General features: G+C 49.8%; 1 protein-coding gene across 1 annotated transcript in view; it reads left to right on the top strand.

Moving 5' to 3' along the window:
* Nucleotides 1–24776, top strand: part of LOC311313554 (hemicentin-1-like) — a 58633-nt gene that overhangs the window by 10804 nt on the left and 23053 nt on the right. Inside the window, exons 2-5 of the mRNA XM_084443702.1 lie at nt 5534–5662; nt 8075–8380; nt 9992–10085; nt 16847–16995. Of these exons, the coding sequence (XP_084299828.1) occupies nt 8086–8380; nt 9992–10085; nt 16847–16995 (538 nt within the window). The 5' untranslated portion in view covers nt 5534–5662; nt 8075–8085. The remainder of the gene's footprint in view (nt 1–5533; nt 5663–8074; nt 8381–9991; nt 10086–16846; nt 16996–24776) is intronic.

Raw genomic sequence — 24776 nt, 5'->3', positions numbered from 1 at the left:
GTCTTTCCTGACGCCTGAGCAGTGGAGATCAGGGCCTTGAAATCCTCCTTCAGCCGCTCAGACTGCTGGAGCTTGATGTCATTTGTTCCGACATGGATGATGATGGATGAGGCCAGGGGATAATCCGCGAGGAGTGATGGGACAACAGTCCTGATGTCCGAGACCTTAGCTCCTGGGAAGCAGCAGGTCCGGGCTTTCGGGACCACTACATGGCGCACTATGGATGATCCGATAACGAGCACAGATGGGGGGGCGGGATCAGCGGCGGGCCCACTGGGCTTAGGGGGCCTCCTTGGCTGCCTCACACCTGAAGGCCAAGTGGCAGAGGGTGGGGGCCGGGGGTCCCCTCGGTGGACTGGACTGTGCTCAGGCCGGGGAGCAGGCTGATTAGCCTGGCTGTTATGCTGCTCGCCAACCAGAAAGGCGTGGATGGGCTGCGGAGGACTGTTAAGGTACTGAGTAGAGCAGGGTGTGAAATGAACCCCAACAGCAGGGAGCCAGACCGAGGAGCTGATGCTGCTAGTATCCTTGGACCTCTTGGATACAGGCTCGGCCAGCGGAGCAAAACTATTCCTCAGCTGGAGGGTGTCGTCGTCGGAGGGTTGGGAGACGACCCTGGAGGTTTCCCTTCCTCGTTTCCTCCTAACAGTGGTCCAAGGAGTGGAGCTTGAATGCTTGGGTCTGGCTCCAAGTGCGGGCCAGGACTCCTCATCCAGGAGGGAACCAAAATCCACATCCCCACCCCCGGATGCCGCCGACGGTGGAGCAGTGGGAGGCAGGACACCGACGTCTGGGTCGGGTACCAGTGAGTCCAGGAAATGTACGTCTTGGTGTATAGAGTGTAGAGTAGAGATCCTACCTTCCAACTCTGGCAACCCGAGCAGTTTGGGGCGGCAGGGTGTGGAGCCATTGCAAGACTGGTCCACGCAGGTGAGAAAACGCTTCAAACTGCAGGAACAGCCCTCTGTTTGCTTGTAGATGTAATAATCCCAGAGCCGAAGAGGGAGAAAGCCCGGTGGCTGTAGGCTAGCTGTAGCTATCTCTAGCTAGCTCAGGACACGCTTCCCCTTATGGTAAAAGGGCATCCGAACGTTAAAATAATTGCGGAATTAAAATAAGAGGATAAGAACCACCAATCTATTTGCTAAAAGCAAGGCTCAGCGGCTGGCTTGAGCAAAACAACGCTCAGCAAGCTGTAAGACAAACGAAAACCAGAAGACAACCAACCCAATATACTTGCTAAACGCAAGGCTCAGCTGCTGGCTTGTAAATCCCGCTCAGCAAACTGTAAACAAATGAAAACCAGAAGACAACGAACTTAGTCTACTTGCTAAAAGCAAGGCTCAGCTGCTGGCTTGTAAATCCCGCTCAGCAAACTGTAAAACAAACGAAAACCAAAGACAACAGACCTCGAGATCCATACGTCGGACTCTCAGACTCTCAGGTACCACCAATGTTTATGCGCTCAAAACAGTTGTCTCTTTCGTGTGTCATCATCAGATGTCCAGCTCAGTAGCGTATAGCCACGCCCTCGTCTCAGGTCCCACATCGAAGAGGCCAGCCAGTTGATAGATGTACTAGTGAACAAAACAGTTGTGATAGATGTACTAGTGTAGTACTGATAGTAAGAATGTATTTGTTTGATATACAATAAGAGTGTATTCAGTGTGACAGTGTAATGAGTTTGGTTGTTACATAGAGGAAGGGGCAGAGCTAACAGAGGCGACGGGGACTTCATAGTGGGCATAGGTGATTTTACCCTCTGAGAGTAGGGGGGGGCAACATTTTGATGTGAGAAAAAAAAACAGTTCTGCCGTCCCGTCTCGTCCCATCTATTTACAAAGAATTCCAGTTGTGAACAGTATGCTAATAAGAAATCTGTATGACAATTCAATATGCACAATGCATCAAACTTCATCTAGACACCACGAGCATGTCAATATGACTTTATGACCGAGCACTAGGCCATACCCAACATCAGGGGCGGAATGGGGAAATAATTCAGGCCGGGAAATGTAGCCTCAGTCAAGCCACTTTTTAAGCCGGATCAGTCCAGTCAGTGATGTTTTGATATACTGTACAGTACATACAGTATATCTACATTAAAGCCACGCTCCTTTCTCCACCAGTGCTTTTTTCACCTACAGTATTGATTGAGATCGAGAGTACGCTGTAAGCAGACATTTACACGCTGCTGTGTTGTGACCATGACAAGTACAGTAGACATCAGCCTCATTGTCCCACACCCGATGAAATTGTACCAGAGCTCACCACCTGGGGGCACTCGCCACAATTCTCTTTTCTCCATTACCAAGTATATTTTGCTTTGTAAAAAAGAAAAGAAAGGTTTGGTGTCTCAGTAACAGTATAGTGTCACGTCCTTATTTGGGGCTGGTCCGGGATTCAGCCAGACGATGCAGCTGAAGCTGAGTGCGTCTAGGGACCAGACCCTACATGTGGCCTTGTGTGGAGAGCGCTCCGTAGTGTTCCACTGAGCTGTGCTCTTCCAAGCAGGAAGTTGAGCAATTCTCCCAATGAGTTGCAGGGGATGTGAGAGTTGTGGGATTGGGGTGGAAAAGGGAAGTGCCTGGTTTCTTTACTCAGTAGTGTCAGACACACAACTTACACAAAACCCAGAAGAAGAAGGAGAAAGTTATGAAATGAGGGGTGTGAGGATACCCCAACTCAAGTACAACTGAGAGCACAGAGCCCCATGAATGCATTTTGTGGCTCTGTGGGCGCTATGGCTGTCAACTGAGCTCAGAAATGATATTCAACCTTCTCTCTTTAATATTTTCCGATATTATATTTGATTATTATATTCGCCTCTATCTGGGCCCAGGCACATTCACACTCACGCACACCAGTGTTTGCCATGTCTCTCCTATGATGTTTTTTAGCCTTTCTTACTCTGAAAATGCAATTTAATGTAATTTATTGCTTTATAAATGTTCTTAGCCGTTAGACAAACATACTCCAGGAGCTTGCTCGATCATCTCGTTGAGAGGGGTTAGGGAAGAATTTTTACAGCTCACTTTTCTGGCCCCTGGGTGATACTGTTTTTTTTTTTGCTTCCCTCTGGAATATATAGGGGTGGGACCTATGCCCACCTAGTTCTCTGTAAAGTGCATTGTGTTGCCTCTGTGTATGAAATGCACTGTACAATTTGAAACGATTTGAAAGCTTAACATCACAACATCAAACTGCAACTGCCTGCTGGTGCTAGCTTCCTTGCCGATGGTGATGTTGCTAGTGCTAGTGCTAGCTTCGATAGCCTCTGGAGCACTTCTGCATTCGATTGCACCTGCAATCGAGTCATTGAGCAAACAAGTGTCATTTTGAGTGGTAGCTTCTTCATTAGCATTGCCAGTTTTAGAAGAAATATTTTACTTTTCGCCATTGTGAGCAGGTTGGCTATAGTTGTAGCTTGTTGAGCACTGAGCAGTAGGCTACAGTCAGATCTCATTTTTTTGCGGTAACAGATCGAACCGGAAATAGTTGAGGTCGACGGACAAGTTGTGCCATTGGTGGATATATTTTTTGTTAAAGGTAGCCTAGTTTAAGTAATAAATACACTTTTTAAATGAATGATGACCTAACACAAACTGGTACAAACCACAATTATGTATTTAATAATTGTGTTAATTAGTAAAAAAATAATAATAATAATAATAATAATAATTTTAAAGAATTTGAGCAGAGTTGGGCTGGCCAATCAGGGGGGGCAATTGCCTCCCCTGCCCCCCCTATAAAATCGCCCATGATAGTGGGTCTCTATAGGCTGTATGGAGATGCAAGTCGGATCCTACTTACATAGACCGAATGGAAAGAAATGCAGATTACAATTACAGTAGTTCTATTTCAGCACCATGGACTGCCATGGATTTATCAATAAATGGTGGCCTGCTGATATTTAAGCAAGACAACTGGCTATTTCAGCACCATGGTCGGCACCATGGATTTTACCCTTAATTTGCTGAAACCTCAGTCAGATAAAGGATGAAAAATATGGCAGACTAAACTAGCGGGCAACAAAGAATAGCAGGCAAATACACAGTTTAACATTCAACTGTGTTGTTGGATGTCTAGCCACACAGCTGTATAGCCTAATCAAGCCACACCTACACACAACAACAAACTACCCATGTCCGAATGTCCATACTATGTATGTAGTACATACTATATAGTACGCCAGATGCAGCGTGCTACATCAAAATTGTGTCTGCTACATCTGGCGTACTATATAGTATGTACTACATACATAGTATGGACATTCGGACACGGCCGTACATCTTTGCTGAACCAAATGATGCTGCAGCTATAAACTCCATTACTACCTGTCTTCTAGCAATACATAAATGGATGAGCAATAACTTCTTAAAGCTAAATGAGGACAAAACTGAAATCCTATTGATCAGCCCTAAAAGAAAAGGTCTTGGTGTTCAGATCTAAGCTTCCCATATTAACAAGGTGAGGAAAACCTAATTTTCCAGCATAGCTAAAGTACGGCCATTTATAAATCAAACAGATGCAGAAAAATTGATTCATGCTTTTATTTCAAGCCGACTCGATTATTGTTATGCACTCTTCACTAGCCTCCCCCAAAAAACCACTGAGAGACTTCAGCTCATTCAAAACTCCTGCAGTCCGACTATTAACAAAAATCAAGAGGAGAGAGCACATTAGTCCAGTCTTAGCTGCTCTGCACTGGCTCCCAGTAACATTTAGAGTTGATTTTAAGGTCCTCCTTATATACAGAGCCCTAAATGGGCGAGGACCAAGCTACATTGTTAACTCCCTTGTCAACTATGAGCCTTCAGGAACACTGTGATCATCCACTGCTGGTTTACTAGAGGTTCCAAGCAACAGTCGGAAGAATATCGGGAGTGCAGCCTTTGTCAAAAAAAGCAAGATTTTGCACTTAAATAGCACATATCCACTCCACCAATATCCACTCAGCTATTATGGTATCTACTAGTCTGGCCTTGTGATGTGTAGAGAGATCACGTGATCAGGGTTATGAAGCCAGCCTAGTGGACATAGGTGGATATGCAAGTGGAGGGCCAGTGAGATGGCATCATCCACAGACCTGCTGGCTCTGTAAGCGAACTGGTGTGGGTCTAGTGAGTCTGATATAATGGTATTGATGTGTTTTATCACTAGCTTCTCCAGGCACTTCATGACCACTGGAGTAAGTACAGACAAAAGTAAAACTTTATTCATAGAAATGTGGCTGAAAGTGCATTACAACAGGGAGTGAGTGCCACTGGCCGGTAGTGGTTCAGGCAGGTCACCCTGGTTTTCTTGGGTTCTGGCACTATTGTAGTCACCTTGAAGCACATGGGGACAACCTGCTGTGTCAGTGATGCGTTGAATATGTCTGTGAAGACAGGAGCCAGCTGTTTGCTATCGCTATTGTAAGGACAAGTGATAACAAGAATTCCAATCTGCCTGCACCTGTACTGGTTATATATGGTGAATAAACTTTTTATTCGATTCTTTATCCTGCTCATACCCCTCTGTCTCCTCTCAGCCATACAGGTGATCGGAGGGCGCAGGACGGTGGTAGAGGGCCAGGATGTGGACCTTCCCTGTCAACTGGTGGACTCCCAGGAGGACCTGACTCAAATCACCTGGCAGAGGAAGACCCAAGAACACCCAGGTAGAACCACAACTTCTACCTAATCTCACCCAGAGTTGGGCCTAGGCCTCTCAATGGGCAGTCAGCAGATCGATTACAGTTTATTGGGAGCTTAGCAGACAACAATGGATCTATGCAGTTAGGGCGTGCGAGACTGCTTGATGAGGGGACCTACACGTGTGTCTTCACTCTGTTTCCTAGTGGACCACACAGGACTGAGATACCTTTGACTGTCCTAGGTATGGACTTAAGTCTAGTCTAAAGTGTGTGTGTGTGTGTGTGTGTGTGTGTGTGTGTGTGTGTGTGTGTGTGTGTGTATATATGTGTGTGTGTGTGCGTGCGTGTGTGTGTGTGTGTGTCAGGTGAAGTGTAATATGTTTGCCTTGTTCTCAAATAAGGCAGTCCTGAGGGTGACCAGTTAATTCCCATGATACTCAGATGACTGGTGACTCATGCTTGGCTCTTGTTATGGACCCACACCAATAACTGTCAACACTGTATGCATGGGCATTAACTGGTCATTTGCAATTTCTTTAAATCATAATAACTAGTCTACTTTAGTGGCTTTCTCAAAAGGTTCCCTGTAGAAAATGTTCAATGTTCCCCTCTGAGAAACTATTTCAGCCTCTGTTAACCATGTGACCGCTTGAGCATTCGGTCCCCTCAGTGACCCTATACTCCGCTAATACACAACTTAGGTCTGACCAGTGTAAATATACCTCGCAACATAAAGGTTGAAGAAGTGTTCTCTTTTCTAAAACTGCAGTCTTGAAGATTCATCGTGTCAAATCTTTAAAGCTACAGTTTTAGCTTAACAAATTGCAAGCAAAAACTAGGGCTGCTAGCAGCAGTGAGCGGGCCCTCGCACCCCACGCGTGTCGGGGTGTGGCGCCGTTAAAGGGTGTGCTATTTCGGTGTGCAGTACTGAGAGAAACTTCCTGTCACCGGTAGGTGGCGCTCTAAGCGTGACTCAATACCGATGCATAGATGTGTTCAGGATGGTACCTTGATGAAGCGTGAGAAATGTTCGGACAATGTATGTGGGAGTTATGATGACTTCCTGCTTGACCTGTAGGCGGCACTATAAGTATGACGCAATACTGACAAATAGATGTGTTCAGGACAGAACCGTCATGAAGCGTGAGAAATATCGGACAAATTGGATAATGTATGGAGGAGTTATGAGGACTTCCTGTTTTATGGCGAAACGTCAAAATTCGCCACAGCGCCACAGCAAGGGTGTTTAGTAAACTTAATTTTTTTTAATAACTTTTAATCAGAAAGGTCTTCAGATGAAGCAGACCGAGTGTGAAGTCCTCCCTTGTTCTCTGTAAAGCGCATTGTGTTGCCTCTGGGTATGAAATGCGCTATACAAATAAAGCTTTGATTGATTGATTGATTGATTGAAGTCGATCGGATGAAATCTGTAGGAGGAGTTTGTTAAAGTACGAGGGATGGAAATGTCAAAAATGAGCAAAATGGCGGACTTCTTGTTGGACTTAGGGTATGGCTCCAAGAGACTTTTTGTGTGTGTGTGGATAAATTAGCTATGTCTATCAATTTTCGTTTGCCTACGAAAAACTGGAAGGTGGGGCTCGCCATTTTAAACTTTCCAGGGGGCGCTCTGGAGCCGTTTTGCCACGCCCAATTCCGGCACTCATGAAATACCAATTTTTTTACAGGGACTGATGTATCTTCCAAGTTTCAAGCGTTTTCATGGATGTTTAGGCCGCCAAAAAGGCATTTGTGGTTTCACCAGTAGGTGGCGCTATAAGTTTCACTCAATACCGATGCATAGATGTGTTCAGGATGCGACCTTCATGAAGCTTGAGCAATTAGGTGCAAATCGGATAATGTATGTAGGAGTTATGAAGACTTCCTGTTTTATGGCGACGTCAAAATTTGGTGGGGCGCCACAGCAAGGGTGTTTGGTGAAAACTCTTAACCGAATATGAAGTTGATCGGATGTAATCTGTAGGAGGAGAGACATTTTTGTGTGTCTCGATGAAATACATATGCCCACCGAATTTCGTTCGCCTACATCAAACTGAAAGGTGGGGCTCGCCATTTTAAAATTTCCAGGGGGCGCTCTTGATCCGTTTTGCCCCGCCCATTTCCGTCACCTATGAAATATCACATTTTTCACCAGGACTGACGTATCGGAAAAGTTTCATGCGTTTTCATCGATGTTTAGACCGCCAAAAAGGCATTTGTTTGGGGAGAAGAATAATAATCCTTAATCCTATTTCAATAGGGCCTCGCACCGCCAGTGCTCGGGCCCTAACTATTTTCAATCAGTGCATATGCCTATACAATGTGTATAGTTATTACCATAGATGTTGAAGCACAGCGTTTGGCTGCAACATAAATGTAGGACCAGTGTGCGATCCTTTCACTTTGTTACCTGTGTTTGTGTTTGTTTACATCCCGTAGTGCCTCCGGTCATGAGTGTTACCGTCGATGCCCCCCCTGTCGTGGGGCATAAGGAGGTTACCGTGGCGACCTGCGAGGCTGCAAACGCCAAGCCTGCAGCTCAGGTCAGGTGGGAGATGGGGGCATTGGGCCCTCGGTTGAGGACGGTCACCAACTCCACCCAGCATCAAAACGGTACCACAACGGTCATCAGTCACTTGCTGGGGGTGCCAACCAGAGATGCCCACCAGCAGCTGGTACAGTGTGTGGTCACCCAGTCTTCCCTGGAGACAGAGAGGACTCTGCCCTACAAGCTAAACATAGCATGTGAGTGTTCAGTTTTAGATTTACATTACCCAACATCATATTACTCTATAGCTGGATTCACTGTCAACTTACCAATAACACACTAACGCATACTGTAGCTACCCAACCACCTAGATGAACAGTCAGTATTACAGTACATACTACTTCATAGTATGTACTGCATCTGCTATAACATGCAGTAGTATGTTCTCAGTTCTTTAAAAACAGAGACCTGTTGTGTTTTTGTGCGTAGCTGTAAGCCAGCGCACCTAGGATAGCAAATGTCCGGTTGTCAGTCCCTCCCTGGCTGCCTCCGTCCCGTTGTTGACCTGCAGTTCTATGTTGCTACCACAAGAGGCAGATAGACTGCATTTACAGTTTTCGGCCACGGGAGGGCAGCAACAGGCTTAGATAGACTGTGTTCCTTGTTCAGTTTCAGCAATTCAATGAGTATTTAAGTTAGGCTATTCGCCTTATTCACCTGGCAGCCATATTGGTCAGTCTGGGGTGCGGATGCCGAAGTGCCCGTTGACTTCAGTGTTAAAAGTTCACTGTAAAAACACCACTTCAAGAACCGAAATAGTCAAAATAAGAGGCTGAATACACTATCGGGGTTACAAACTCATCATTACCACACTCTGATTGTTTTTCAATCGGAGTCTGGTAATGATGAGTTTGTAACCCCGATAGTGTATTCAGCCTGTTATTTTAACTATTTTGGTTCTTGAAGTGGTGTTTTTACAGCGAACTTTTAACATTGAAGGCAACAGGCACTTCCGCATCCACACCCCTAATTACGTCATACTGACCAATATGGCAGCTGAGGTGAATAAGGCGAATTTAATTTATTATAGTATAGAACCAATATGATGCGAGGGGGCGGAAATTGAAATTGAGTGTTTAACATGTTTTTTTAATTATTTTTCACGGTGCCCATCCAAATCTATTGTATGACCAAAACAGTGGTAGAGCAATTATCAGACTTTCTCAAAAATGCTAGTTTTGTCAACGTTTTGATCTGAACCATTGTATATGATCATAAGTAACCTTAAACAGGGCTAAACATGCATTTTGCCTTTACTACTCCTTTAATTTATCAGACATCATTTCATGTCATTTCAATTCACAGTTATTTCAGTGGCATGACTAGCTTCCATCCTACCAGTCCTGAACAGAAACAAGCCAGCCATGCACATAAGCCAGGCTGGACCTGGCCTGGTTTTTGTATGAAAGTGCAGATTGTAAACTTTAAACTGGTGTTTGTTATATTGAGTGATATGTATGCATATTCCGTATCTGCATTTCCAGCCTTTGCTGTAATTTTTCACCAGACACAAAATTAAATTATCTATCAAGAGTCAAATATAGACCTGTGTCAGGCTCCTTAAAACAATGTTTGTCCATGACATCAAGCAACAGAAACTTGCTCCAGTGTGCAAGGTTCAGAACATCCTTGCAGTCATCTGTATTGGGTTACACTCCGGCAATCTCTTACTATACTGTATGCATGACTATCTGTTTCTGATAATGTAACTGCATCTCTTTCTTTCTTTCACTCTCCACCCTCTCTCTCTCTCCTTCCCTTCCTCCCTCCCTCTCTCTGCCCCCCCCCCTCTCTCTCGTTCCTCTCAGATCCACCTTTGTCTGTGAACATCAGTAAAACTTCCCCACAAGTGTTAAAGTGTGTTTCAGATGGTAATCCCTCACCCCTCTACACCTGGAACAGGTACTAAATAGTTCTTTCTGTACTGTATGTGTAAATGAAGTGTCTTTCTCAGTGTGTTTTTAGAAAAATAGAGTAACTGACACTCTTCTCTCAAACATACTCTTTCACACACTTAACAATTCCACAAACCGGTTAGCAACACTTAGCACCTCTTTGCAAATCTCAGTGCCCCGTCCGCCGCCATTACATGGATATACTTGGCTCGCGCTGGATTTTAAATTTCTTCTACAGGCCTCCGAATTACACCAAAGTTATCTTGGTGAGTTAAACGTCTTATAATATGCCGTAAATAAGGTCCAGGTTGTCAAAAACGAACATTATCCTTTAATCAAAGTAGTATGGGTTATCCTCTGTACTGCACTGGAACTGTAGTTTACTGCTGCACTGGAACTGTAGTTTTTTAAACAGAGCAGACTTGTCCCTTCAGACTGCTTGTCAAGTTCTGTGTCCTCCATGTTGTATTGTAGTGTGGGAACAAACACACACACACACACTCACACATTTACCAGTTCTACAAACCAGTTCTACACTAAATTACCACTACATTTGAGCTAAATTGCTTTTCTCTATTTGTGTACGATATGTTTTTTTCTGTACTCTGCTACTGTATTACTGTATTGTTTGTAAGCAGGGCCTGCCTGCCTACCTAGTAAATGAGGGCCAGTGTGCTTAGTCAGAGCATGGCGTAGGCTCTGTGAGGGTTTGGTTAGGGACCCAGGCGCAACAGGAAAGGAGGAGGCAAGGGACGGTAAAGCCCGGAGGGGCGATTTAATGAGATAACACAAAGGGGGACGTGGTAGTCGTACAGCCGATGGTCAGGCAGGAGCGTGGTAGTCGTACAGGCGATGGTCAGGCAGGAGCGGGGTTGTCGTACAGGCCATGGTCAGGCAGGAGCGTGGTTGTCGTACAGGCGTGGGTCAGGCAGGAGCAGGGTTGTCGTACAGGCGTGGGTCAGGCAGGAACTGGAGAGACGAGGAGGAGAGGTAGGGTGAGTGATAGTAATCACAAACGGGGAACGGGAAAAAACACTACAAAATACGGGTAAGGAGATTGTAGGCTAGGCTATACTTTACCACATGTGGGTTATGGTAAGATCTGGCGATGAGTGGAGTGTAGACCAGGTTCTTGTAGAGGTTGAAGGTGATTGCAGAACGAGGGACAGGTGTGGTGATGATAAATGGAAACCGGTGAGTAGAGCCGCGCCCGCGTCATCGTCGGAGACGAGCGCGCCGTTCTTGTCTTTGCGCACGGGCCGATGTGCTGGGCATGTCGGGATCCGACTCTTCGTCACCGGAGAGGGAGGAGACTGCCGAGTCCGCGGAGCTGGCCGGAGACGGGGAACGCCCGGCAGTGGGGGGAAACTCCGGAGAGTCAGAGCGTTGTATGCCCGGGCCGATGCGACGTGCGGTAGAGCGCGTAGGACGCCCCGAGCGCGCAGCGGGCCCAGAGGGGAGAGAGGGAGGCGGTTGTGGAGGCGAGGGCATGCGAGCCGTAACAGGACCCCTCCCCCGAGGGGAGCCACCTGGCGACCGACCGGGGGCATCAGGATGGGCCCGGTAGAAGTCCCGGAGGAGAGACGGGTCCATAATGAGCTGCCTGGAGATCCAGCTGCACTCCTCGGGGCCGTACCCCTCCCAATCCGCCAGGTATTGGAAACCCCGACCCCGGCGGCGCACCTTCAGCAGCCGCCGAACCGTCCACTGGGGATGCCCGTCGACCATCTGGGGAGGCGGAGGAGCCGGGGCAGAAGGCATGAGGGGACTCGAGGAGACAGGCTTGACCTTGGACACGTGGAACACAGGGTGTACCCGCATGGAAGCAGGGAGCTTAAGGCGTACCGCAGCTGGGTTCAGGACACGGTCGATCTCGAAGGGCCCAACGAAGCGCGGAGCCAGCTTCCTGGAGGGGACCTGGAGCGGAAGATCAGCGGTGGAGAGGTAGACACGTTGACCGGGCCGATACGCCGGAGCAGGAGTGCGGCGGCGGTTGGCCCCGCGGCAGGAGCGCTCGTTGGAGCGGAGCAGGGCCCTGCGGACCTCCCTCCAGACACGGCGACAGCGGCTGAGGTGGGCCTGGACGGAGGGGACGGAGGCCTCCGACTCCTGGAGAGAGAACAGCGGGGGCTGGTACCCGAGGGATGACTCGAACGGAGACCTGCCAGTGGCAGCGCTGGTCAGGGCATTGAGGGAGTATTCGACCCAGGGCAGGTCCTTGCTCCAGGAGGTGGGGTGGAGAGCCGACACACAGCGGAGAGCGGACTCCAGGCTCTGGTTGGCCCGTTCGGCCTGGCCGTTGGTCTGCGGGTGGTAGCCAGAGGAGAGGCTGATGGTGGCGCCGATCTCCTTGCAGAAGGCCCTCCAGACCTGGGAGGTGAATTGAGGCCCACGGTCCGAGACAATGTCTCCGGGGAGACCGTGGAGCCGGTAGACATGCTGGACGAGGAGCTCAGCTGTCTCCGCAGAGGACGGGAGCTTGGGGAGCGCCACCAGATGGACCGCCTTGGAGAACCGGTCCACCACGGTGAGGATGACCGTGTTGCCCCTGGAGGGGGGAAGACCGGTGATGAAGTCCAGGGCGATGTGGGACCAGGGACGGCTGGGGACCGGGAGAGGACGCAGGAGGCCAGCCGGGGGCTGGTGGGACGCCTTGCTGCGGGAGCAGACGGGACAGGCGACCACAAACTCCCGGACGTCGGACCTCATGGAGGGCCACCAGAACCGTCGGCTCAGGAAGGAGAGGGTGCGTTGAACCCCGGGATGGCACGCAAACCGGCTGGCATGGCCCCACTGGAGCACCCGGGACCGGACCGAGTCAGGCACGAAGAGCCGGCGAGGAGGAACGTTGGCCGGACTGGGTTGGGCGCGTTGGGCCTGCCTCACCACTGCCTCGATGTTCATGGTGACCACCCCTATGACATGCGAGACCGGCAGGATGGTCTCAGGCTCCGCGGGGGGCGCCTCGGGCGCGTGGAGGCGGGACAGCGCGTCGGCCTTGGCGTTGCGGGAGCCGGGCCGGAAGGTGAGGGTAAAATCAAACCTCCCGAGGAACTGGGACCACCGCGCCTGGCGGGAGTTGAGGCGCTTGGCCGCCCGGATGAAGGTCAGGTTCTTGTGGTCTGACCAGACGAGGGTGGTGTGTTTGGCGCCCTCAAGCCAGTGGCGCCACTCCTCCAAGGCCCCCACCACCGCCAACAACTCCCTGTTCCCGATGTCGTAATTCACCTCAGCTGGGGTGAACCGGCGGGAGAGGAAGGCACAGGGGTGCAACTTCTGGTCCTCCACTGACCGCTGGGACAGAACAGCACCGATGCCTGTGTCCGATGCGTCCACCTCGACCACGAACTGCCTGGAGGGGTCAGGATGGAGAAGGACCGGGGCGGTGGTGAAGCACTCCTTGAGCGCGGAGAAGGCAGCGCTGGCAGCCGGTGTCCAGACGAACGGACGCAGGGATGAGGTGAGGTGGGTGAGGGGAGCTGCTACCCGGCTGTAGTCCCGTATGAAACGGCGGTAAAAGTTAGCGAAGCCAAGGAAGCTCTGAAGTTGCCTCCGGGTCGTGGGTGGAGGCCATTCGACCACGGTCTTGATCTTGCGGGGGTCGGGTCGCGTCAGGCCTCCCTCCACAATGAGCCCCAGGAACTCCACTGATGAGGAGTGAAAGGTGCACTTCTCCGCCTTAATATACAGGCGGTTCTCCCGGAGACGCTGGATGACCATGCGGACGTGTTGGACGTGCTCCTCAGCGCTCCTGGAGAATACCAGGATGTCGTCCAGGTAGAGGACCACAAAAACGTCCAGCATGTCCCTGAGCACGTCATTCATAAGCGCCTGGAAGACGGCGGGGGCGTTGGTGAGGCCGAAGGGCATGACGAGGTACTCGTAGTGTCCACGGGAGGTCTTGAAGGCGGTCTTCCATTCGTCCCCCTCACGGATACGCACCAGGTGATAAGCGTTCCTGAGGTCCAACTTGGTGAAGATGGTGGCACCGATGAGGGGTTCGAAGTTGGAGCTCATGAGGGGGAGTGGATATTTGTTCTTGACCGTGATGTTGTTGAGCAGCCTGTAGTCGATGCACGGCCTCAGATCTCCTCCCTTCTTCTTAACGAAGAAGAACCCCGCTGCCACCTGGGATCGAGATGGTCGGATGAGACCCTCGGCCAAGCACTCGGAGATGTAGGTGTCCATGGCTGCTTTCTCCGGGAGGGAGAGGTTGTAGAGACGACTGGCTGGGAGAGGGGCGCCAGGGTGGAGCTCGATGGCGCAGTCGTAGGGTCGATGAGGGGGGAGTGTGCGGGCGCGCTCCTTACTGAAGGCCTCTCCGAGGTCGTGGTACATCGAAGGGACCGTGGAGAGGTCTGGAGGAGCGGGACGGGACCGGTCAACCCGAGTGGAGGTCTGAGCAGCTCGGAGGCAGCGGGCGTGGCAGGTGGTGCTCCAGCCGAGGATGTGCCCCGAGCTCCAGCAGACATGAGGGGTGTGGAGTTCCAGCCAGGGCCTCCCTAGGATGAATGGAGCGTCGGGAGAGTGGATGACGAAGGGGCGGACGTCCTCCACGTGGTTTCCCGAGACTGTGAGGGTGAGGGGCAGGGTCCGGTGCGTGATGGGGCCCATGGGATGGCCATCCAGGGCGAAAGCCGAGAGGGGCCTCTCCAGAGGGGAGAGAGGGAGCGCCGCTTTGTGGGCGAACTGGACGTCCACGAAGCTCTCGTCGGCACCGGAGTCGATGAGGGCAGGGACGGAGAGCGTGTGCCCCTGCCAGGCGAGGGTGACAGTGAACCTGGCGGCACGGGTCCGGGATTGGGGATGGATGAGCCGGCTTACTCGGTACCCCCTGGCGAGTGAGCCTACTCTTTTTGCCACCCTGGGAGGTGCAGAGGGACAGGAGTCGACGGCGTGCGCTGGGCTAGCGCAGTATATGCACAGTCCGTTCTGTTTCCGGTGCTCACGCTCTGCAGGGGTCAGTCGGGTCCAACCCAGTTGCATGGGTTCCTCTCCAGCGGTGTTTGGGGGGGCGAGGGAGGCCGGGACAGGCCGAGAGAGGCCGGTAGAGGGAGGTGGAGACGGTCTGGGTGCGCTGTGGTGTTGGTGCGCCCGCTCGCGCCTGCGTTCCCGGTGGCGCTCGTCAATGGCTATGGAGAGGGAGACGAGTTGGTTCAGGGTCGCTGGTCTGTCTCTTCCAGCCAGGCTGTCCTTCATGGCCTCCCCTAGGCCCCGTCGGAAAGCGCTGTACAGGGCAGACTCGTTCCAGGGGCAACGGGCAGCGAGGATGCGGAACTCCGTGGCGTAGTCCGCTACGGAACTGGGACCCTGGGTGAGGGCGGAGAGAGCAGCGTCCGCGTCCTGTCCGTGGACGTCGTGGTCAAACACGGTCCTGAATTCAGCCACGAAGGCAGTGTAGTCCTGCATGTAGGCAGCTGCGCCCTCGCGACCCGCCATGACCCAACGGCGAGCCCGTCCCGTGGTTAGGTTGGCGATGTAGGCTATCCGAGCCGACGCAGTGGAGTACATACTTGGCTGGAGGTCAAACACGTACTCACACTGCATGAGGAACTCCCGGCAGAGGGTGAACGTCCCGTCGTAGGGGGCCGGGGAGGCGAGATGGGGCTCCCGGTTTGGTGGAGCGGTGGGGTTCAGGAACGGAGCCAGGCGGGCACTGAGCGCGGTGACCTGGTCGGACAGGGTGCAGACCAGAGTAGCGAGGCCCCTCAGTCGCTCGTCCTGGGCTTGCTGTTGGGCGGATACCTGCTGTAATTGCACAGCTTGGGTCTGTGGGAGGGCTTGGAGTAGTCCGGGAGGTGCAGGTCTCTCCTCCATGTTGGCTGGGTCCAAACTGGCCAGGTCTTACTGTGAGGGTTTGGTTAGGGACCCAGGCGCAACAGGTAAGGAGGAGGCAAGGGACGGTAAAGCCCGGAGGGGCGATTTAATGAGATAACACAAAGGGGGACGTGGTAGTCGTACAGCCGATGGTCAGGCAGGAGCGTGGTAGTCGTACAGGCGATGGTCAGGCAGGAGCGGGGTTGTCGTACAGGCGATGGTCAGGCAGGAGCGTGGTTGTCGTACAGGCGTGGGTCAGGCAGGAGCAGGGTTGTCGTACAGGCGTGGGTCAGGCAGGAACTGGAGAGACGAGGAGGAGAGGTAGGGTGAGTGATAGTAATCACAAACGGGGAACGGGAAAAAACACTACAAAATACGGGTAAGGAGATTGTAGGCTAGGCTATACTTTACCACATGTGGGTTATGGTAAGATCTGGCGATGAGTGGAGTGTAGACCAGGTTCTTGTAGAGGTTGAAGGTGATTGCAGAACGAGGGACAGGTGTGGTGATGATAAATGGAAACCGGTGAGTAGAGCCGCGCCCGCGTCATCGTCGGAGACGAGCGCGCCGTTCTTGTCTTTGCGCACGGGCCGATGTGCTGGGCATGTCGGGATCCGACTCTTCGTCACCGGAGAGGGAGGAGACTGCCGAGTCCGCGGAGCTGGCCGGAGACGGGGAACGCCCGGCAGTGGGGGGAAACTCCGGAGAGTCAGAGCGTTGTATGCCCGGGCCGATGCGACGTGCGGTAGAGCGCGTAGGACGCCCCGAGCGCGCAGCGGGCCCAGAGGGGAGAGAGGGAGGCGGTTGTGGAGGCGAGGGCATGCGAGCCGTAACAGGCTCTCTGCTGTGCTGGTACTTCATGGACTTGGTGAGCAAGTAAAGAAAGCAGACTTAACATTTCAGATCACACGTACACAATCTCTCTTCTGTAACCCCACTCCTCTCCTGCAGAGTGCACCAACCGTGGCCGGTCTCTGCAGTAAGAGAGGGAGACAGTCTGACCCTCGACCCCACCTCTGATCTCAACGGCCTCTACGTGTGTGAGGCTTCCAACCTCTACGGAACATCAACAGCCTCTCTCTATGTTTACCTGGCCTCAGGTGAGATATCTCTCCATGCCCATACTACACACACACACAAACACTATGCTGGCTGGAATCTAAGAAGAGATACTGCACTATGGTCTAATATCGAGCCTGTTTAAACTAGATAGCCAAATTCACTCTGGTGCAAAGCAAATACCAGTAAGCCACATTAAGACAATGTGGACCCAGGGTCTTTGACCAAATTAAGGACCTACTCCCCCCCCCAAAAAAAACAAAAACAAGAAAGACATGTAATTTCACCCAGGTAGTCTAGCGCCTCTACACCTGTCACAGTCTTTCGCTTTTATTTTCTCCAGACAAAGTGCCTTTATTTTATCCAGTTATCCAGAAAAAGGCAGAACAGTCCGTCTGTATACTGTATAGGCCTATTTTCAAATACAATTCAGTCGGTTACATTAAATGGCATCATACGAGCTCTCAACATATGCACACTTTCAACATAGCCATGAAGAAAACACAGACAGTGCCATTTCTAACAAGTAGGCCTACCCTCATCACACAATACACGCACACCAACGATTAACACGGCTACATAGGCTACTCAAAATAACACCACCGCATCATACAGTAGCCTAGTCTCTCTCCAGACTCAAATATCACGTTGAATCGCTGCGCTCCGCACACTTCATAATAGAGTCTGTGCCACTTCACCACTCAATCTGGTATTCTGAGGGCGTATCGACGGTTCAAAATTGAAAGAGTGACAGGCCGTAGCAGCAAATGAGAGACGCTAGCTCAGGTTAGAGGGGGGGGCATATCTATGGGTGGGAATGCCTGATCATGAAAGTCATTACTGATTGGTTTCACAGGGATTCCTGCGAAATCAATGAATTGCCAAGATTTGAGCTCCAGATTTTTGTGTCCCAGACCCATAGAGAGATCTGCAGCATGCAATAACGTAGTTAGCGTAGCTTACGTAGTGTATCAGCAAAAGAACTCTCATGGGTGTGGCGTTGAGACTAACAGTAGCCTAGTAGCCTACTCAAATTATAATTTCGTCTTTGCAATTTTTAAATCCAAGTGGTCGACCAAAACAGACCTAAACATGTAGCATGAGCATAAGACATTCACATTCAAAGCAGTTGGTGAGAGCTTTGATTAAAAAGAGCTTACCCACAGAACAGAAGCTCTTGCTTTTTGGGTCCACAATAACAACACTGAATTCTTACCAACCATGGCCAATATAGATTCCATGCATTGCTTGCTAACATAGCTAAATTAGCTATAAAATAAGTAGCTAGACTATTAGTTACCCTTACAAAAAAAGCCTGCAGGAAGTCTAGCTAATGTTAGGCAAATAAAATCTCTGCCTTATTCATTAAGTTTATTATATTACTGATTAACATTGAACACATAATAGACAATTGAGTAATCCCTCCAATATCAGCTTGTTGTAAATAACCTAGATCTGGTAGCAGTAACGTTGCAGCACTCCTGGGCACAAGCTGCAGCTGTGCAGCGCTGCGGATGTCAGGGACGGGCCGCTGGTTGCAGCATTGTCGATATAAGTTCAGTACCCTGACGATTTTGGAATTTTACTCAGGAGTTCAGCTTCTCAAACTTCTTTTTCTTTATTTTCTTTTAGTGTTTGACATCCACTGGACATAGCTTTTGCTACTAGGCGAATAGTTCCGCATTAGATCAGAACCGCAGATGGCTCAGCAAATCAGAAGCCAGTTCCCGCCCAGCACTAAACTGTTGCTGCCGACCTATTAACCAGCCAAACTAAAATCTAAAGGGGTCCACGTTTGCAAAACTTACTTTTTCATTGTGTTTGCATATACATTTGAGTCTCTGAGGGCCCTACTAGCACACAAAGTATGAAGTGAAACAACCCAGTTGTTTTGTTGTGGTCAGCCGAAATTACGTCACAGTCAGGAACTCATTAAAATAATCCCGCCCCCATTTGAATACCTCCAATCATCTGCGTTTGTTTACCTGGCTATAAAGGTTGACATTATTTGCAGGTCCTGCTAGCTAGCATAATGTCTTCGCATGGAAAATGCTCTGTTCTTGGATGTTCTAAGCAGCACAGATCGCTACTTCGTCTCCCAAGCTCAAAGGACAGAAGAACTGAGTGGATACATTTTTGATGGCAACGTTCCTGCTGAAATTGGCAAAACACTGGCAGTATGTGCTAGCCATTTTTTGCACGATTGCTTTTCCAACCTGGGTCAGTACAATGCAGGATTTTCAGATAAACTCTTTCTGAGTGATCAAGCAATACCAACTGTCTGTGTAAATCATGCAGAAACTGTAAGTAATTATGCTATGTGCTTCTTTGCATATAGTACTAATGCTAGCTTGCTAGCTAACATGAACAAACTCCCCTTTTGCCTCAACCCCTATGCTCATCTCATATAAATTAGAGCAGGGGTTTCCAACCTTTCTTCCCCAGAGCCCCCTACCTGATGGAATTTGCGCCCAACCCCAAAACGCTGTGAACGTCCAGTCTGTGTATGTTTATATGTGCGCAAATTACATCAGGTGTAAGTAAACTAGAATGGAGAAGTAAGACGCTTCGTTCCCTCCACTAGCCTGGGGGACCACCTTGGGCAAATGGTAGTACCCTCCTAGCCCCCCTACCTGGGGTTACAGGAAACAACCCCTGATGACAGAACAACAAAAAGGAAGAGAGACCCGGCCCGGAGGAAGCCGGGGGCCCTCGTCTGGAGCCAGGCCCAGACGGAGGGCCCCCCTGCGAGCGCCTGGTGGCCGGGCTTACCATGGAGCCCGGCCGGGCCCAGCCCGAACAAGCAACGTGGCAACACCATCTCTTCCTCCATCGTTCCGTGGACCCACCACCCGCGGGAGGAATTGTCGGGGTCGGGTGCACTGCCAACTAGGTGGCGGTGAAGGCGGGGGGCACTGACGGACCAGGCCCGGGTGGCAAAGGCTGGCTCTGGGGACGGAACGTGACCTCACTGGGGGGGAAGGAGCCGGAGCTTGTGAGGGAGGTGGAGCGATACCAATTACACCTGGTGGGGCTAACCTCCATGCACGGCGCCGGAACCAAACTCCTGGATAGGGGTTGGACCCTGTTCTTCTCCGGAGTTGCTCACGGTATGAGGCGTAAGGCAGGTGTGGCTATACTAGCTAGCCCCCAGCTGAGCGCCTCTGTGCTGGAGTTCACCCCAGTGGACGAGAGGGTCGCCTCCCTGCGCCTTAGGACTGTGGGGGGGGGGGGCTCTGACTGTGGTTTGTGCTTATGCACCAAACAGCCGTTCGGAGTACTCGGCCTTCCTGCAGACCCTAAGTGGAGTCCTATTTGGGGCTCCTGCAGGGGACTCCACTGCCTTTTGGGGGACTTCAATGCACATGTGGGCAATGATGGACAAACTTGGAGGGGTGTGATTGGAAGGCATGGCCACCACGATCTGAACCTGAGTGGTGTTTTGTTGTTGGACTTCTGTGCTAGTCACGGTTTGTCCATAACGAACACCATGTTTGAACACAAGGATGCCCACAAGTACACCTGGCATCAGAACACCTTAGGCCGAAGGTCGATGATCGATTTCGGTATCGTATCATCTGATCTGAGGCCATGTGTTTTGGACACTCGGGTAAAGAGAGGGGCAAAGCCCCAGGGACTGATGAGATCCGTCCAGAAATGTTAAAGGCGCTGGGTGTTGAGGGGCTGTCTTGGTTGACACGCCTCTTTAATATTGCGTGGAAGTCTGGGTCAGTGCCAAAGGAGTGGCAGACTGGGGTGGTGGTCCCAATATTCAAAAAAGGGGACCAGAGGGTGTGTGCCAATTATAGAGGCATCACATTACTCAGCCTCCCAGGGAAAGTGTACTCTCAGGTGCTGGAAAGGAGGGTCCGGCCGATAGTCGAACCTCAGATCGAAGAGGAACAATGCGGATTTCGTCCTGGTCATGGAACCACCGACCAGCTCTTCACTCTCGTGAGGATCTTGGAGGGGGCTTGGGAATTTGCCCAACCTGTCTACATGTGTTTTGTGGACTTGGAGAAGGCTTACGACAGGGTCCCTCGAGAGGTCTTGTAGAGGGTTATGCGTTTTGGAAATCGCACTCACTGCGAACTTCAACCCTGTGGGAATCGCACTATCTGCGAACTTCAACCCTGTGGGAATCGCACTATCTGCGAACTTCAACCCTGTGGGAATCGCACTATCTGCGAACTTCAACAATTTGGAAATCGCACTCACTGCGAACTTCAACAGGTTCCCTTCTGTGCTAATTCTGGAACATCGAACTAAAGCAACCCAAAACGTTATCCTAGAAGTGCACTCTCACTTCTTAACTACAGCAGAGCCGACAAACAATCTAAACTGTAGTCTACATCAACTGTAAGGGAGCGAGTCCCAAACCCAAAATTACACCTCTTCTGAAGAGAACCCCGGTAGCCTAAACAAGGACGAAGTCAGAGAACAATGCAATATCCACTGTTAAAAACAACGCCTTTCGCCACCACCTTCCCCGGGGAGTTTTGCTTTCAACAATACGCCAGACCATCACAATCCGAAACTAAAACAAGGCAAATACAACTCAGAACCATAAGAGGGTTCGTTTAAACGTACCTGTGAGCCTCAAGAATCCAGTGAAAGAACTGAGGAAATAATCTCGGCGTGCGCTCTGGCGCAAGAGAGAAGATTGACTTTCCAACGCCCACTATAATGGACCGACACGTCTGCCGACCAGTTCATCCACTGGAATCCCGAAGCAACACGCAGGCAGTCCTCCCATTTTCATCCGCGTCGCCAACTGTGATCGTAATTTAACTGATCTAGTCAAAAGGATTTACCAAGATTCGCTCAAAAGGTTAAGTCTGGTTTATTGTGAAAAACATACGAGCGCAAGGACTTCCTGAACAACGAGTGGTTTATTCAGCCAAGTCCCGATTATGGGTTTTGCTGTGCCTTATATGCAATCAAAACAAAGGTACGGTGCTTCCAGGATGTGATTGGCTACTCCATTGTACGTCATATGAAATGGCAGGCGTGGCCAAGAGTACAGACATGTGACATGAGAAAAAGGCGGCAATTGGGGACAAAGGATGACAAAGGATGGTTATTCTGTTGTAGACAGATGGCCTCCTGGAAGCCATTTTGTATGTTAGCACAGCTATGTGAATATTTGGGGGAGGTGATGAATTACAAAAGGAGAGAGAGGACAAAGGTTTAAGGTGTTTGGATGTAAATTCCTGAACAATGGATGGATGGATGGATGGATGGATGGATGGAAGTGCTTCGCCAATGTAGCAGTAATATTAATGTTGACACGATTCATAGTCTCTGATAAATGTGTTGAATTTATATGGTATTGTAGTTCCATAAATACAAGGCTTTTTGGCCCTTCATCAGATATAATCATGCATTTGGTTAAAATTACTGTGTGCCATGTCAATAACATGATTCTTGGACAAACATTTGTCTAGCTAATATTATTAAGGCCTCAAATTGTCTGAGGCCTGGCGCCCCCCCTGCGATCGTTGGCTAAGGGGGGCCCGGACCCCAGGTTGGGAAACCCTGCATTAGAGTAACGTTAGTGGAATGAAATTTGTAGACTCCTAGTTGATCTAGTGGTCATTAAAAGTGATAAAATGTTAAGAAGTGGACATCATTGGATTCCTCTCGGCCTAGAGAATCCAGCTTTCATTGTTTGTAGTTGAATTGTGTCATATACTGTAGCCTAGTGGTCTCTAGATAGCAAATGTAGCTAGAGGTACCAGCGTGCAACTGTGGAGATAATAACATGGGCACTATCATGTTTAGTCAGGGAGAGAGGGCAGTGACATTTGTCACAGTGGTATTGAGTTTGGATGGTCCAGGCTAGCCAGCTATATTTGAGGTAGCATCGCACCATCAACAGCCCTCGCTGCAGAACCATGTGTGCGGAGGTAACAGGTCAAGCTCCACCTCGCTGGACTTTTGGGCGGAGCTAACAGGTCCGCAGTTGTTTACCCGGTCTATAGCGGAACCGGAACCGTTTATGTTTGTTTTCTAAGCGCGCCGCCTATGATGCTAGAAGCTAAACTCTCAAAATGAAAAAAGATAACTAAATCAATTAGCAGCCCAAAAAGGCTGCTAAAGCTAATACCTATTTACATAAAAAATCACTAGGCTACTCCTACTCCCAATTCCTCCCTTCTCCCTGACGATTTCGCCAACTTCTTTGACAAGAAAGTTAACGATATCAGATCCTCTTTCCCCCTTCCCCCGGTCAACACTCCGTGCACCAACCTCACCTCTCCACCCCCACGCTCTCTTCCCTCTCCACTCCTCCCCTCCTCTCCACGTCTCACTTTTCTCCCCTCTCTCCCAACAAGGTCCTCAACCTTGTACCATCTAACTGCCCCACCACGTGCTCTCTAGACCCTGTAGACCCGGCAAATACACAGTTTAACATTCAACTGTGTTGTTGGATGTCTAGCCACACAGCTGTATAGCCTAATCAAGCCACACCTACACACAACAACAAACTACCCATGTCCGAATGTCCATACTATGTATGTAGTACATACTATATAGTACGCCAGATGCAGCGTGCTACATCAAAATTGTGCCTGGTGGCGTACTACTGTATATAGTAAGTACTACATGCATAGTATGGACATTCAGACACGGCCATACATCTCTGCTGAACCAAATGATGCTGCAGCTATAAACTCCATTACTACCTGTCTTCTAGCAATAAATAAATGGATGAGCAATAACTTCTTAAAGCTAAATGAGGACAAAACTGAAATTCTATTGATCAGCCCTAAAAGAAAAGGTCTTGGTGTTCAGATCTAAGCTTCCCATATTAACAAGGTGAGGAAAACCTAATTTTCCACCTGAAAAGCATAGCTAAAGTAAGTAAAGTACGGCCATTTATAAATCAAACAGATGCAGAAAAATTGATTCATGCTTTTATTTCAAGCCGACTCGATTACTGTAATGCACTCTTCACTGGCCTCCCCCAAAAACCACTGAGAGACTTCAGCTCATTCAAAACTCTGCAGTCTGACTATTAACAAAAATCAAGAGGAGAGAGCACATTAGTCCAGTCTGAGCTGCTCTGCACTGGCTCCCACTTAACATTTAGAGTTGATTTTAAGGTCCTCCTTATATACAGAGCCCTAAATGGGCGAGGACCAAGCTACATTGTTAACTCCCTTGTCAACTATGAGCCTTCAGGAACACTGTGATGGTTTAGAGGTTCCCAGCAACAGTCGGAAGAATATCGGGAGGGCAGCCTTTGTCAAAAAAAAAGCAAAATTTTGCACTTAAATAGCACATATCCACCAATATCCACTCGGTTATTATAGTATCCACTAGTCTGCACTTGTGACCCTAATCATGTGATCAAACATGCTGTTTCTCTATGTCTAGAGAGATCATGTGATCAGGGTTGTGAAGCCAGCCTAGTGGACATAGGTGGATATGCAAGTGGAGGGCCAGTGAGATGGCATCATCAACAGACCTGCTGGCTCTGTAAGCGAACTGGTGTGGGTCTAGTGAGTCTGATTTAATGGTATTGATGTGTTTTATCACTAGCTTCTCCAGGCACTTCATGACCACTGGAGTAAGTACGTACAAAAGTAAAACTTTATTCATAGAAATGTGGCTGAAAGTGCATTACAACAGGGAGTGAGTGCCACTGGCCGGTAGTGGTTCAGGTAGGTCACCCTGGTTTTCTTGGGTTCTGGCACTATTGTAGTCACCTTGAAGCACATGGGGACAACCTGCTGTGTCAGTGATGTGTTGAAGATGTCTGTGAAGACAGGAGCCAGCTGTTTGCTATTGCTATTGTAAGGACAAGTGATAACAA

The sequence above is a fragment of the Borostomias antarcticus genome (genome assembly GCF_949987555.1).
Source record: "Borostomias antarcticus genome assembly, chromosome: 9".
NCBI classification, from domain to species: Eukaryota; Metazoa; Chordata; class Actinopteri; order Stomiiformes; family Stomiidae; genus Borostomias; species Borostomias antarcticus.
The sequence above is the reverse complement of the archived record's forward strand: the minus strand, read 5'-3'. Positions and strand labels throughout refer to the sequence as shown.